This window comes from Notothenia coriiceps, unplaced genomic scaffold, assembly GCF_000735185.1.
Source record: "Notothenia coriiceps isolate Sejong01 unplaced genomic scaffold, NC01 NC01_scaffold00021008, whole genome shotgun sequence".
NCBI lineage: Eukaryota > Metazoa > Chordata > Actinopteri > Perciformes > Nototheniidae > Notothenia > Notothenia coriiceps.
Genome location: NW_011353709.1, coordinates 47,408 through 62,490, shown reverse-complemented (window position 1 = coordinate 62,490; position 15,083 = coordinate 47,408). Strand labels below are relative to the sequence as shown.

At 39.8% G+C, this 15,083-nt stretch overlaps 1 protein-coding gene across 1 annotated transcript in view; it reads right to left on the bottom strand.

Annotated features, from left to right (window-relative positions):
• Nucleotides 1-2,283: 2,283 nt before the first annotated feature.
• The window catches only part of LOC104953048 (cellular retinoic acid-binding protein 1), a 14,532-nt gene continuing 1,732 nt past the window's right edge, over nucleotides 2,284-15,083 (bottom strand). Inside the window, exons 2-3 of the mRNA XM_010779967.1 lie at nucleotides 11,066-11,244; nucleotides 2,284-2,440 (exon numbers count right to left, since the gene is read on the bottom strand). Coding sequence (XP_010778269.1) covers nucleotides 2,309-2,440; nucleotides 11,066-11,244 — 311 coding nt within the window. The 3' untranslated portion in view covers nucleotides 2,284-2,308. The remainder of the gene's footprint in view (nucleotides 2,441-11,065; nucleotides 11,245-15,083) is intronic.

Sequence of the window (15,083 nt, the reverse complement as noted above, 5' to 3'; positions counted from 1 at the left end):
TCTCAGGTAAATCATGACGATGAAGATGTACTTGTTAGTGTTGACAGGACAACAAATACAAGCTGCAAAACCAATTACCTATCTTATAACGGGCTTTTCTGTGCCAATACTAAAAAGAAAAAAGGTCAAATTGGGACTCGACAAGCTGCTCTGTCAACACGATCTATCCTGGGGTTACTCTGACGGTGTAACAGCAGGGAGGACAGAGGTGAGAAGAGCAGAGAAGCACAGATCAATTAGTGCCTGCATGCATCAGCTCCTCCAGGGCGGAGTGTCACCAGAGAGGCAGGCGCTGTGACACATTTGATCACGCCAACACTAGAATCTGTTCTGCCTTTCTCTAAACAACAATGATCTTCAAGTGGGTTAGCAGCAGAGATGGCAGAAGTCGACACATCCTTTACTCAAGTAGAAGTACAGATACTCGTGTTTAAAAATACTCTGGTAAAGTAGAAGTACTGACTAAACTTCTTTACTCAAGTAAAAATAAAGAAGTATGGGCTTTGAAATGTACTTAAAGTGGACCTATCATGCTATATTTGAATAATATATTGTAGGGCCATACCTATATAAAACATGTCTGTGAAGTATTTTTTTCAAAATACCAAACAGATCATGCATTTTAGCCATGCCTCATTTCGCTCTATTTGCTCTTTTCCAGCCCTGTTTTTGCAGAGGGCTGATTCTGCTTTTGTGGCAGACTACAGCGCCACTTATAGGCCTGGCATATGTACTACAGCGTCTCCAGCGCTTTCGAGCGGTCTCTCATTCCCCTGATATAGGCGCAGCACCCCTTTTCTGACGTCAGAAAAATTCAAATAATAATCAGCCCCGTTTTTAGAGATTTGGGTATGGAGGAGAGGAGAGAGGGTTGTGTTTTCTGACACTTGGTGAGTTCCCTGACACACCGGGGACACATTCATGTATAAAAGACGTACAAGAGTGCATTTTGCATGATAGGTCCCCTTTAAGTAAAAAGTACCCATAACTAGCATCTGTTTTAAAGAGTACCTGACCTCCCTTTATATTAACAGAACAATAGTTTCCTTGTTAGCTAATGAATGTTTCCATGGTGACCAACGGCAACATGACAACGTTTTCATTGGTCCCTCTTCTTTAGAGAAGACCAGGAAATGATGGATACACGGATCGTGTTCAAATCAATAGGCACGCAATGACTTTAAATAATAACACAAACACACATTCAAACTAAAGGAACCAGCCTGTTTGGAAAATGTGAGAAGTAGAAAGTACAGATATTAGTGTTCAAAATGTATGAAGTAGAAAGGACAGGAACGATGTACTTAAGTACAGTAACAAAGTATTTGTACTCCATTACTTCCCACCTTAGCATTGAGATTAGCATTGAAGATACAACTCAAGCTGCTTGAAATTCTGGCTTGTATTATAAAGCTTTGCAAACATCCTGTGTTTACTTCTTCAGTAGCTACACCTTCTGTATTGTTGTTAAGAGCTCTTGCCTTTTGGACATTCATCTCACAAGTACTCGAGGAACAACAGAGCAAAGCGTGGGAGCGCTGAGAGAGAAAAAGCCGTTGAGTCCCTGAGAACTCTTCCTCACTTGGACGGCTCTCTTGCACTTCGTTCGAGGGGCTTTAGACCCATTGACTTGTGCCTATATTAATCTGGCTAAATACTGGGGGTATTACTGCGATGTCAGCGTAGCAGCTCCCTCTTGTTCTCCTTTCAACATCTCTCCGCGGGGTGGATGAAAGCTCGGCTCCTTGGGAAACGGGCCCTCTCCTTTCCCTTACGGATGAATCTCCTTGGTGACTCCCTGCCTCGTTTCATTAAAACATTTCAAGTACACTAGCTGATCGTGAAATCCCATTTTAATGCAACTGATGTCTTTAGGGTCTCCATGGGAACAAGCCATGTAACAGACCAACCATACAGATTAGCTACCCATCAGATCTTAGACTCCTTGTGCTTAAAGGTCTCCTATTATACTATTTTTAGGCATATATTATAGGTCTCAGATATATAAAAAACATGTCACAGATCACCCATTCTATCCATGCCTCATACTCTCTATTTCAGCCATGTTAGCGAAGTGCTGATTCTGGCTCCATAGCTCATGCAGGACACATATTTATGTATACAAGACATCAAAAAGTGCATTTTGCATAATAGGGGACCTTTAACATAACATCATGGGGCAAGCACTTTAATATTTTTTTGCCTAGTCTTTGTTGGTCCTCACCCTGAAACAAGATTTAATTTATCTACTGATGCTTTTGCCTTTTTTTCACTTTCCTCAGCATCAATCTTTCATCGAGAAGATGAGTCATTTCCGTGCGCTCACCAGTATGAGCTCATCTCCGCTCAGCTCTCGGGTCCAGTAGGTTTTGGGGCCGTTGCCGTCCACCAGAGTCTGCTTACAGACCATCTTGTTCTCCGTCTCCCAGGTGGCGAGGCTCTGCAGAGAGAGAGAGACTCTGAGGTCAGTAAGGTAAAAACACGTTAGCAACGCATGTCCTTTAAAAGGTCACCTAATGGGCCGTAAGTGCACCAACAGTGATGTCAAAGCGTACTGATACATCCTGACAACACTTCTGCATCAAGGTGACAAGTTAGAGCTTTTTAATATGACGAAGTAAAGCAAAACATGTAAGCACGGTCGCTCGTAATTATGAGCTTATAGAGTTTTATCTCCTGAATCTACAGCTCCCCTTTGCAGCTGTTCCAATTTTTTTATGCAAGTTGTTTGTTCTTCATTAGATCAAAGCTGCAACCCCCCTGGACTGTAAAGTAAAGCCAATGCAGAAGTGAACAAGCATTTTTTTTTTTAATCTTATAAAATAGCCTGCTTGGGACGACTCAGGTCAGATTCTAAAGAGGTCTATAAGAAATTGACCCTACCATTCACTTGATTTATTACCTCACTAACATTTTATGATTAGTTTATGATCTCAATTGCTTGCGTCAAATCTTCTTCATTACAGCATGTTATTCATTTCGTAAAATGTGGTCTAAAATAGATGTATGAAGCATGAAGCGCTTTAGGGGCGGGGTTACCTTTTGATTGACATTTCACCACATGGTGTTGTCTAGTTTCAATCCGTGTTTGTGTTTAATATCTTTGAGGTTTATAAGTGTGTTCTCAGTTTATTAAAGTTTAATTTAATATGTTTGTTCGCCGTCTTGTTCAGTGTTTGGTGAGACTTGCACCATCTCGTGTCACATCTGTTTCCAAAATGGTGACTGGAACTGCAAATGCTCCGTGTTTTCATTATGAGCAACACATGTCACATACAGGTAATCATACCATCCATCGCTAATAGAAACATGTATAATATTGCAGCATAAGCCCAGCATAAGATCTTATGACAAGTATTTAAGGACCTCTGAACATCTGTCACTTCCTAATGAGCCTGGTTCATATATGATATATTATTTTCCAGTGGAGTCTTAAGCAGACTCAGACTGAAAAAACACATCTTCTTTTCCCCTCCGTCTGGTAATTAGCTTCGATAATATTTCAAATGAGATCAACAGAACTGCTCAGACTTTCAGACTAATAACTCTTAAAGGAGCCGCACTACGTGACCCTGTTGCTCTTATTTGTGGTTACAGAGAGTATTTATCATATTGGTCAGCTTAGGGTCTATTAACTACACTCGTATGTCATTACCTCAACTGTCTGATGACACAGTTTCCCAGTGAAGTCTTTGGCCCAAAGTTTAGTTCTCTATTCACATTTCTGTTTAATTATTTCCAAAGTGTTGTCTTTATGTTGCTCTGATTATGTTTTCCCACACTGCTAAACTTTTTTATTTTCCCTCAAACCATCACCAGAGAATTTTAAGCTAGTGATCCCACTCCAAAAGCCTGGATCTGATCAAAACATAACATTAATATCCAACTAAATTAATGTCTGGATAGGCCTCTAAAAAACATATTTCTTCCAGCATTTTCTTGCATATTTGTAATGCTGCTCAGACAATTCACTTGATAATTTATGCACAACTGCTCTGTGTTTCGCAGAGCAGCAGCCCCAGCTTCTCATAGGCAACTGTTAATCACCATATCAAAGGTAAGCAAATCCATCATGGATCCCTGCAGGCTGCCGTCTACAGGCTTTGCCAAGCTGAACAACAGCAGGGCTTTTCTGCTGCTCTCCCTCTGATTTTTTCTTCGAATAAAGCCAGAACCCAAAGAGTCGATTAGCTACGGCTCCATTTTAGCGTTAGCATCAGTCTCAGCCTCTGACTTGGATGGATTTCTCTCATTCTCTCTGTTGCACATTAAGACTAATTCTCACACATCGTCTTTTGCTTCCAGATTACACACGAGAGCTTGTGCACACACATTTGAGACCAAGACAAATGTATCCTCCATTTGTTTTGTTTTTACCAATCCAGTTTGTTTCTGCAGCTTTTTTATTTATCTGAACATCTGCTGCCTTTGGCTTTTGTTCAGTCGCTTAGACTTACGTTGCTTATCAGACACAAACAGTGTGTCAGGAGAACATCTCATTTCCTGCTTGGTTTAAAAATGTTAATTTGGATTTGACTAAAAAATAACACACTCCCTCCCTCCTGGACTCATCTCTTCCCACAGTTTGATCACATTACCTCTCTCAAGTCATCGCTTGTTCATCACTTTTCCAACTCTCAGCGTGCCTTAGGACAAAACTATGAGGAACAGCTGCTCTTTATCGAATCAACTCGTATTTAAACAAGTGAAAAATGCAACAAACAAGTGGTGAAGACATGCAGAAGTGCCTTCAGCAAGTCTTTCTCTGACATTACAGAACATTAAACATAACAAAATTCACCACTTCCTAAATGATGGATTTCCATAAGAAGCTACCTCTTATGATATATGCCTCAATATTTGTTTCATTTCTCCCTTAAAGAGAAAGGACTTTCTGGGGTATATTTCTTTTTAAACAACAGCCCCGTTGCTGGTTGTTGCAGTCTTTTTTCTTGTAGCTCTACCTAAACTTTTCTTCTGTTTCTCAATCAAAATTAAAGCATAGAAAAAAGAAGTATTGTCATGTAACTACAGAATCCTTTTCAAACAAATAAGAGTAGTGTAACTAATAAATAAAATGTCAGTGGAAAATGTATATATCCTCATCCAGTTGAACGAAAACCGCTAGCCAAAAATGTTTTGTAGCTTCCAGGTTGTGTTGCTAACTGAGTGTGGTTTCCTGTTCTGGATAGCTTTACAGATGCGCTGATCAGCGTACAGTTGTACTGAACGATACTCTAAGACAGGGGTGTCAAACTCAAATACACAGTGGGCCAAAATAAAAAAACCGGTAGGCTACTAGTCGAGGGCCGAACTGGTTCAATGTTTATTGCAAAACTTATTGAAATGAACTTATTGCACATATTAAACCTGGAACTAACTAATCTTAAATTATTGCCTATAAAAACAACATTAAACATTAAATAATCAGTTGCATTAATTTTTTATGGCTCTATCGGCAGCTTTTCCAGAGTCATTTCTTATGATTACATTTTTCCAAAGCCCAACAACAGCTTCAACAAAACTATTTTCCTCAAATAAAAAACCAAACATGCCCTGTTGTCTCAAGAATCAAAGTGCAGAAGGAAACATCCATGTAAACTCAGTGTGCTGCTCTGTGATGCTAGCTCAAGCAGATACTTGGCATCTCATCTTGGGTGCAAGTTCATCAATGTTTGGGCTCAGGCTCTGAGCTGAGGAAACCCTCAGGATTGAGTGAAGGTGTGCGTGCAATATACCGGAGGGCCAGATCTAATAGTAATTAGAAATTATCCTGCGGGCCGAAATTAAATCCACCAAGGGCCTGATTTGGCCCCCGGGCCTTGAGTTTGACACATGTGCTCTAAGAGATGGCTATTCATTTTTTCCGGCAAAGTTTGTTTTAATTATGTGTTTTGCTAGCTATCCTAATTAATATCATAGTTTTAAAAAAAAAAGTTATATTAAGGAGGTATTGTGCTAACCAAGCTAGCCAGCATTAGCTGTTAGCTTATGTTGCTATGCCGAATATGGTCAGTTCTGTCTCCAATCAACCAAGATGGCGACCCTCTAACTCAAGGCTTCTTAACTGTACTCTAAGAAAGGGTTATGTTGCAGTGTTTACGTGAAATTCTTGTACACAGTCTATGTTTAAAAAAATACTCTGGAAACAATTCAAAATCAATTATAGGCAACCACAGGTGCAACCACAGGTGCAACCACATCAATATAACTGCAGTTATATGTCACGTCCAACAATGGATGATGTCAGAGACAATATATTGTGTCCGTTCAATTGCCTTAAATCTTGCGTGACTTCAAAATAACTCGAGGAGCAGACCGAATGACAAAGACTTTTCCTGCCTTTAAAATAATGGGACACAGATTCTGCAAAGGGCACTTCAAATGTTTCCCCCTGCATATGAGAATCAGTCCAAAGCATCAGTCTTCCTAATCTCTTCTCCCAACAGATTATTTTTAAATGTTGCCGTCGGCATGTTCCTGCCGTTCCATGTTAAATGACACCCTTGAAATCTCGCTTGAGTCGCAGCTGTTCTGGAAAATACATTCATAACTTTTATCCATTTACCTCCATCCTCACTGAGGCGTCTGAGCTTCACATATTACCTCAAATATTACATTACAGGATCTCCTGTTGGGGCTAAATGCATTATTTGCCTTCGTCTCAGAATGTAATGCAACTCTCTAGTGGATAAGTCAAATATTTGTATGTACAAGCTTTGTTTCAGATCTTTATTCACACGACATCTCTGCCATGTTTGCCTGTACATCAGGGGTGTCAAACTCAAGGCCCGGGGGCCAAATCCAGCCCGCAACTTCATTTTATGTGGCCCCACAAGAGCTTGCAAAGAATGTAATATATTTGTTATACAGTTACATGGCGATTTACAGAAGCACGTTCCCCATACATGGAGCACAATGCACCTCAAATTAGATTTTGTTTCTCAGATTTGACTTTTTTTCAAAATGTTACTTTTTTTTTCAAAATGTCGTTTAAAATCATTTTGTGACATGCACACTGAAGAGACTTAAAATTATTTGCTCTAGACTTCTGCTTTCAGACGTAGTTAATTATGAAGTTATTACCCTATCCGATAATAATCCAATGCAGAGGCGATGAGTAATATAATACATTATATATATTAAATATTTATATATGTATTTTTATATAGTCTTAAAGTTACAACCGGCCCTTTGAGTGCAACCATAATGCGAATGTGGCTGTGATGGAATTGAGTTTGACACCCCTGCTGTACATGTAACGCAAACAGCAACGGCTCTGTTTTGCCTGGATTTTTTGTATGTTGGAAATTAGGATGAGCAGTGCAGAGGAAAAACAGCTCCACCTCAAACACTGTTTTATTACTTGACAATTCACAAGACAGCAACATCTCTTGTGCTCATGTTTGTCTGCCACCTATAAACCTCCACACTTCAGATCAGGTAAATCACTTTATCATGACTTTCTCTCTTCAATCAATTAGTGTCTGTTCCTCTGGTTCTCGTATCACTGTCTCCTCCAGTAAGTGAGAGGGGGGGGGGTCTGATCCCACCACTCAGATTAACTGGAGCTCTGTAACCTTATGGCAGAGCTAATCTACCCTTTGCTCTTTGCCAGGCACAGTTCAGCCTGTAATCCCTTTAACCACAAAGGCCCAAACACACTGAGGGCTGTCCTGCCTGACTGAGAGTCCGCCAACACCCGACACACACCCCCCCCACCCACATGGCACATGTGTCAGTGGGCGCTGCCTCCTGCAGGTTCAGCTCCATTCTTGCATATGATTGCAACACAAGGGCCCAATATGCTTGTTGCTGAGAGCCACCTCCATAAATCTTCTTGGTAATAAAACAAAATCTATTATACAGACAGACATGAGGAGTATTACAGGTCTGTGACGCCGGCAGCTCTGTGCTTCAATATGAGGGCGTTTGCATCCACATCAGATGAACTGTGGAGTGAATGTAGCTCGTTGAACAAAGTCTCCTAATTTAAAAATGATGCCATGTGAAATGTTTCACTTGTACTGACAAACCCACCAAAAAAATAACCAACTCTTAGATACTCTGTTTAATTCAGCTTTTTTCAGCTCACTGTTTTGGTTTTCCATCCCACATCTTTCCTTAAATCTGCTATACATTTGGTTTTTAACGACATTTGAACACATCTCGCAGATTTGGTGCAACGTTATCTTTCAATTCGATTTGTTCTGGCCATCTGATGACTATACATCAGTTTATGCCAATAACCGAGTTATAAATTGGCTCAACGCTTCGATAATAGCTTAAAGCCTCTTGAACCTCATAATCTTTAAATAACATCTTTAAATGTATTTCCCTCCCGTGTGCTGCAGCAAAGAGACAGTGTCACTGTTCAAACACCTTCTGTGAGGCTGCTGCTCCAACCCCGACAAGTAAATGTGGCAAATGTGTGATGACAAGTTGTCTTGAGGCGTCATGTGGCATCACAAAGCCACTCTGCGCGTCATGTCTAGCCTTGCCCAGTACCCAGCATGCCCCAGGGCACAGACAGACGCACCCACACTGTCTCCTCCTAGGAGCAGAAATAGGTCAAGTCGCCCTGACTGCAACACGTAGTTTACCCTTAAAAATAACAGATAAAGACAAATGTACTGTTCAGGTATTATTGAATGCTGTTTTGCAAACTCCAACGATGCATGTTGATATAAATGTAAAAAAGAGATCCACTCTAAATTAATTATGTATTCACATAACCAGAGGGGCTTTGTGGTTCCAAGAAAACACATATCTCCAATATCTCAGGCTTTTGGATGAAATCTTAAGTAGTGCTTGCACGCAATTACACATTTTTCCCTTTTCAATGTGAAATATTTATTCTCCACAAGCATTTATATCACTGCTTTCTGTTTCCAAAGAATTCTCCAGGACGCAACTTTTCTGTTTTCATACATTTCAGCAGAGAAACAGAAACTCTTCAGCCTGTTAGCTCTCTTAAGTGTTTTGTGTAAGGCGTTGCAGTTTCTTACTCAAGGACACTTCAGCAAGTCGCAGCAGAAACATCAAGTAAACTCATCTTGACATCTTGAGTTGTTTACCCGCCGTGTGACCTCACTGATACTAAACAACACTCATCTTCTCTCTAGCTCAGACACAGGTTGCTATGCAGTATAGAGATAAGCAGATGTCAGCGTCTGGATTATTATGGCAAAATATCTCGTTACCAAAAGTGACTCAGTGGCAGCAAGTTTTCATTTTGGAGCGCTGACTTCCTTCATTGTTTCTAGACAATGACATAGTTGAGGGGAATTGACTACTGCGTTCAAATGGGAAAGCTAGAGTTAGAGATTTCTAACACCTCTGCTCAACAAACATAATGATTGATTACTTGTTTGTCTTTCTTTATGACTTCCTTATGATGTTGCAATATACATTATGTCACATCAATAGGTGGCTTATTATAAAGAAATTAACTTTACGAAGCAATTTAGAAAGTTATGAGTGAAAAGACTTCTTGCTCTGACACAATATGTAATGACAGACGATGGGTAGCTTTATGAATGTAATCGTAATATGTTTACATATTATAAAACTTTATCTGATACTACCTACCTCACATGTTACATAAAAGTCTCAGTGTTGAGATCATATCAGAGGTGTCTTAAGAAGCCACTCTCATTACATGTAACATAGCACAGTCTTTGTGTCACAACACTTTATTTGAATTTGAATTTCCTTCTACACATTTTACAGTCATTTTAGCCGAATTTGTAATGAGTTCAGAAAGTTCAGAAGACTTTGAAAATATTTTTTTTTAAAGAGTAGCCTACTTTCTTAACCTGTCTATCTGACTGTCTTTCAGGGTGTGAAATCCCCTCAGGGCCTGAAGAGGTTCAGAGAGAAAGTCTCCTCCCAACTGAAGCTGCCCTTAATCCAGCTTCAGACGTGAGGATGATACCAAGTGATGAAACTGTGAGAAGGTATTAATTTTTCATTCAACCCTCATCAACAATAGCGTGCGTAAAGCTTTGAAGACCTTTGACACACACACACACACACACACACACACACACACACACACACACACACACACACACACACACACACACACACACACACACACACACACACACACACACCATGTATACATTACTTCAGGGGACATTACATTGACTTACATGCATTTCCTGGAGACTTATCCTAACCTTAACCATAACCAACACATGCCTTACCCTAACCCTAACCCTAAACCTAACCAAGTCTTCACCCTAAAATTAATGATTCCCCTTATGGGGACCTCCATTATGTCCCCATAAGGGAGGCGAGTCCCCACACGTGACTGTGTAAACAGATTTAGGTCCCCACAAGTCTAGTAATGCTAGGCCACACACACACACACACACACACACACACACACACACACACACACACACACACACACACACACACACACACACACACACACACACACACATACAGAATGAAGTGAAAAGATACAGGTTACTTTACATATGTGTAGATGTTAAGTAGATGTTATGGATTAAGTGTTCCCTTTGTTAAAACTGAATAATGTGTTTATAGATTTTAATGATACATTTTTTGCAGGGAATTTAAGATTGTGACTTAATCATACCTTCTCTGTAGGCTACCTGTCCACACACACATTGTCTTGTTTGGTCATTGTGAAGACATAGCCTAAGCCTCATCTGTTTCTAACCATAATTACAACGTTTTTTTTTACCCAAACCACAATCAAAAACTAAACATCATCATACCAAACATTAGCTGCCTTTAGCTTAGCGGTGGTGACAGCCATGCAACCTTTGTCATTATAGCCTAAATAGTCAGAATTGGTTCATATAGTTAGTACAGAAAGAAGGGAAACAATGCCAGCCTGGACATCAGGAGAAATACATATGAACATCCAAAACACACAGTATGTTTGTTGTATAAGAGCTAAAACACACAGGTACAGTGTGGCGCTTCAAGCTGCGAGTGTGACTCCTATTCTAAACTGTAAAGTGTATAACCAATTGAGTATCAGTGTGTTTGAATATGTGTTTTAGCAGTACTGATTTGATTCTACCTTGCATTTTCTTCCGTCCACCGTCTCCTCATCATACTCTTCCCCGACTTGGAAGTTGATCTCGGTGGTGCGCACGGTGGTGGAGGTTTTGATGTAGAACTTATCTCCGTCCTGGCGGATCTCCACGTGGGGGTTGGAGGCCGCGGCCACCGCCACCTTCCTCAACATGGTGTTCACTCCTGACCGGGAACAAAAATCAGAGCAACACCAGCGAATAAACAGGTCAGTGTCACCATTTAATACGATTTGTTTAGTTATTAGAGGGGCAATAGTTGGATGCTTCACTGCCTAGTTTGAAATATCCTGTGGGATGTTTTAAGGTTGTGTTTCACTACCCATGACTCCACAATTGTAACATGTTTTAAAACAAGGTAGTTGTTAATCAGCCAAGGAGACTTTGATGTTATTAGAGTTTATAACAGCATTACAGTTCTGATTGGGTAGCTATTGGAGTATGAATGTGATTGTGTGTTCTTAATAGGCCACATTGTCACATAGAAAGCCTAATACCTCATAAAATCAACTTAAATCTCAAGAGACAGGTGCATTGAAAGAAAGAAAATAGGTTTATCTTTGCCCTTTGTTTTTTAAAGGCACGCAAATGTGGAAAAGTGTCTGTGTGTAATTCAAGATGTGGAATATGTTCACGCATAATACTGAAAGTGAGAGATTAATCACTACAAAAGGAAGATGAGGCGTCTTTTGTTCTTTTAGTGCCAACATTTTCACAGAAGCATTTTCCAGTTTGTCCTGTGGTCTCTCTAATCTGCTTTACCCTCGACCCCGCCCACATTTAGACTCTCCGGGCCCTCATGCCAGCTTCTATCAGACTCTAAACCTCAAATATAGTGGCCCATGCTGGCTGCACGTCTCATTGTATTTCTGTGTACGCTGAACAGGAACGTCTCCCAGCCCTAAATGTTAACAAAGAATGACAGGAATCTCGAAAAAATAAATCTCAATAAATACACTTTGGCTCTGACTGAACAATTTCTCCTAACTGAGAGAAATCTGGGCAATTTGGGCACTGAGGTTTGTGTAGGGGATTATTCAGCCATGTCTAAAAGAACAAGTATGAACTGTTGAGGATGTCAGGGCAGGTTAACGCTGTTTTTCCTTTTGTTTGGTAGCTGTAAGAGAGGGGATCCTGCTTATGGCATTAACCACTCTGGTGGCAACATTTTGGCACCACTGGTGTCCCCCTGTACGGCCATCTGGCTTTATGTCCTGCCAAAGTATTTTATTTGACTGGCTTCATATATTCTATATACTCTCTATATATATTGAGTTTTCTACCACAGGAAATAACTGGATGTATAAAAAGCCAATATCATTGCTGCTAACAAGATCAAGTGTTCGAGCCCTTATTACAACTAGTGGAATGTAATAAATTGACTTAAGGTTGGTACAATTTTGACGTACTTGTACTTTAACTGGGTATTTTCATTGTATGCAACATTATACTTCTACTCCTATTCATTTTGGAAGCTAATATTTTACTTTTTCTCCATTACATTTATTTGACAGCTTCAGTTAATATACATTTTCAGATTATAAGTAAACTAATAAATACATCTTTGACATAACATTGGTTAAAGAATCCAGCAGTGTGTGCCCCACCTTTCCCAGACACTTTAATGCATCAATAATCATTATCAAGTTATCTATTTGATTCTGAAATGGGGCATTGCGCTTATTGAGTACTTCGAGTACATTTAGTAAGTACAATTTTGACTTTTACTTGTAACAGAATATTTGTACAATTGAGTAATGCTATTTTTCAAGTATAAAATCTAAGTAGTTCTTCGAGCACTGCTTGTTAGTTCTTAAAGATCCAAAAAAACGTGGTGTTGCTCTTTAAACCCACAGGCATAAAAACATTTTAATTAAGACAGCTTACACTCGACCCCACCCACGATCAGAGGGATATCACCATGGCATTTTACAGCATTAAATATGTAAGAACATCAGTGAGCCTGAGCAGTTTATCATCGTTTCGAAAAATTGACATCTTCTCAAAATTGAATTAACCCACATTTGTGTTTGACGTTTTTATCCAGAGCAATGGTAAAAGCGAATAAGTCTGCCACAAAAATATTTACAAGCAGGCAATAGTAAGGACCACATGCTCTCACAGAAACCTGTTTAACCCTCCTACTGTCTTCCTTTTCCCCCCTTGCTTTGGTGTTCGTGGTCAAATTTGACCGCTCCTGTTTTAACTGCTATTACATAAACACAAAAACCATTAATCATCACCAAATTTAATTTAACACCCTTTCAAACTGTACATATTGTATCAGACTACTGGTATACATGAACAACTGCAGTAAATATACAAAGAATAGACACTGAACATGTATTGCGTGTGCCAGGTGTGATCCATGTGGGGGGATGGGCACATAAGAGCGGGAAATGTGTCAAATTGATCTGTGTGTGTGTGTGTGTGTGTGTGTGTGTGTGTGTGTGTGTGTGTGTGTGTGTGTGTGTGTGTGTGTGTGTGTGTGTGTGTGTGTGTGTGTGTCTGTGACACCGGGAACACCATGGGTGTTACAAAGTTGACTAAATCATCCAAAATTCAATGAAAGTGGTGATCAGCAATTGCATATGTTCAAATGTCTACTTTGAAAGATATCATAAAGCCTTAATGCAATCGAATGTAAAACAAAAAAGTTATGATTGATGAAAGTAGTAAATCGGTCAGATTTGACCCGAAGACAACAGGAGGGTTCAAGATAATTTCCTCCAGCACTATTAACCAAGTCTAAGATAATCCCAATGCTTGTATTTCAAAATGTTCTCTTCAATGTGTGTCTCTTAAATTCACTCCCCATTATCTCAGTGTCAAAATGGTTCCTTACTTGTGCAGAATTGTTGCACTCTTTGATCAAATGCAGACACACATGCCTGCTCTCAATTAGCAGCGTGTGAGTCTGATCAGCTCGTACAGCTCTGTTCGCTGTGCTTCCTGCACCCTGGATACACTGTAGGGAAACCTCTGATAATTACGGAGATGTTGATGGAGACTGGCGGCGCTGCAGAACTGGAATCCACCGTTTAGCCGCAGCTCCCCATTGACCATTGAGTCCTTATGTAAGAGCAACGAGTGATGGGCACCAGCAGATGTGGGTAATGTGTTCATGAATGGATGAGGTGTTAAACAGGAGAGTGAATGGTTTCTACTTGGATGTAATGTATAGTGAAACTGGAGGGATGGTGGCTCATGGAGCTTGAATTAAAAGGAATCATTGGAAGTGGGGTGGTTGTCTTTATGAGGCTACTTTTGTGAATCATCAAAACTGATTATTTCTTCATTCACTTTTAAAATGGATGGGTTTTAGGGTGATATTTGAAGGGGTTCATCAATGATTGTTGGTGTTGAAGAGAACTGTGACTTACAGAATAAGGCTTGCATTAATCTATATTTTTCACATTCTCAACGAATCCATTGAAAAGACCAAAATCAACATTGCATTAGTGCACGTCTAAATCATTGTCTCCACTACTCTGTACTCAGCCCCAATCCCATTCATTCCTATTGAGGATGTAAACGGTTTGTTCAGTTTAGTAATACATGCTTTGATTTCTACCACAAGGTTTAAACATGACCTAATACAGCTGGAGAGTGTAAATCCAGCCGGCATAACAATGTGCTTTTGCCGGGGACTTTTTCTTGTTGGGATTAATACACATTTGGTATTTACAGTAGAAGGCTGGTGTATTTGGGATTTATTCAAAATAAACTACATAACAGTGCCCCGGTTCATAAAGAGGAATGACGTAGTGACCTAGGGCAAATGTGTTACTCTTTTATGTGTAAGGCAATACTTCATGGTGGAATACCAGGGTTCTTACGGTCATTAAAAACCTAGAAAAGTCATGGAAATTCAAAATGCTAATTCCAGGCCCTGGAAAAGTTTTGGAAAACAATATTTTTCCCAAAGTTTTGGAAAAGCTTAAATATAACCAAATTTGCATCAAATATAATTTATATTTTAGTTAATCGCCAAAATAGTAATAC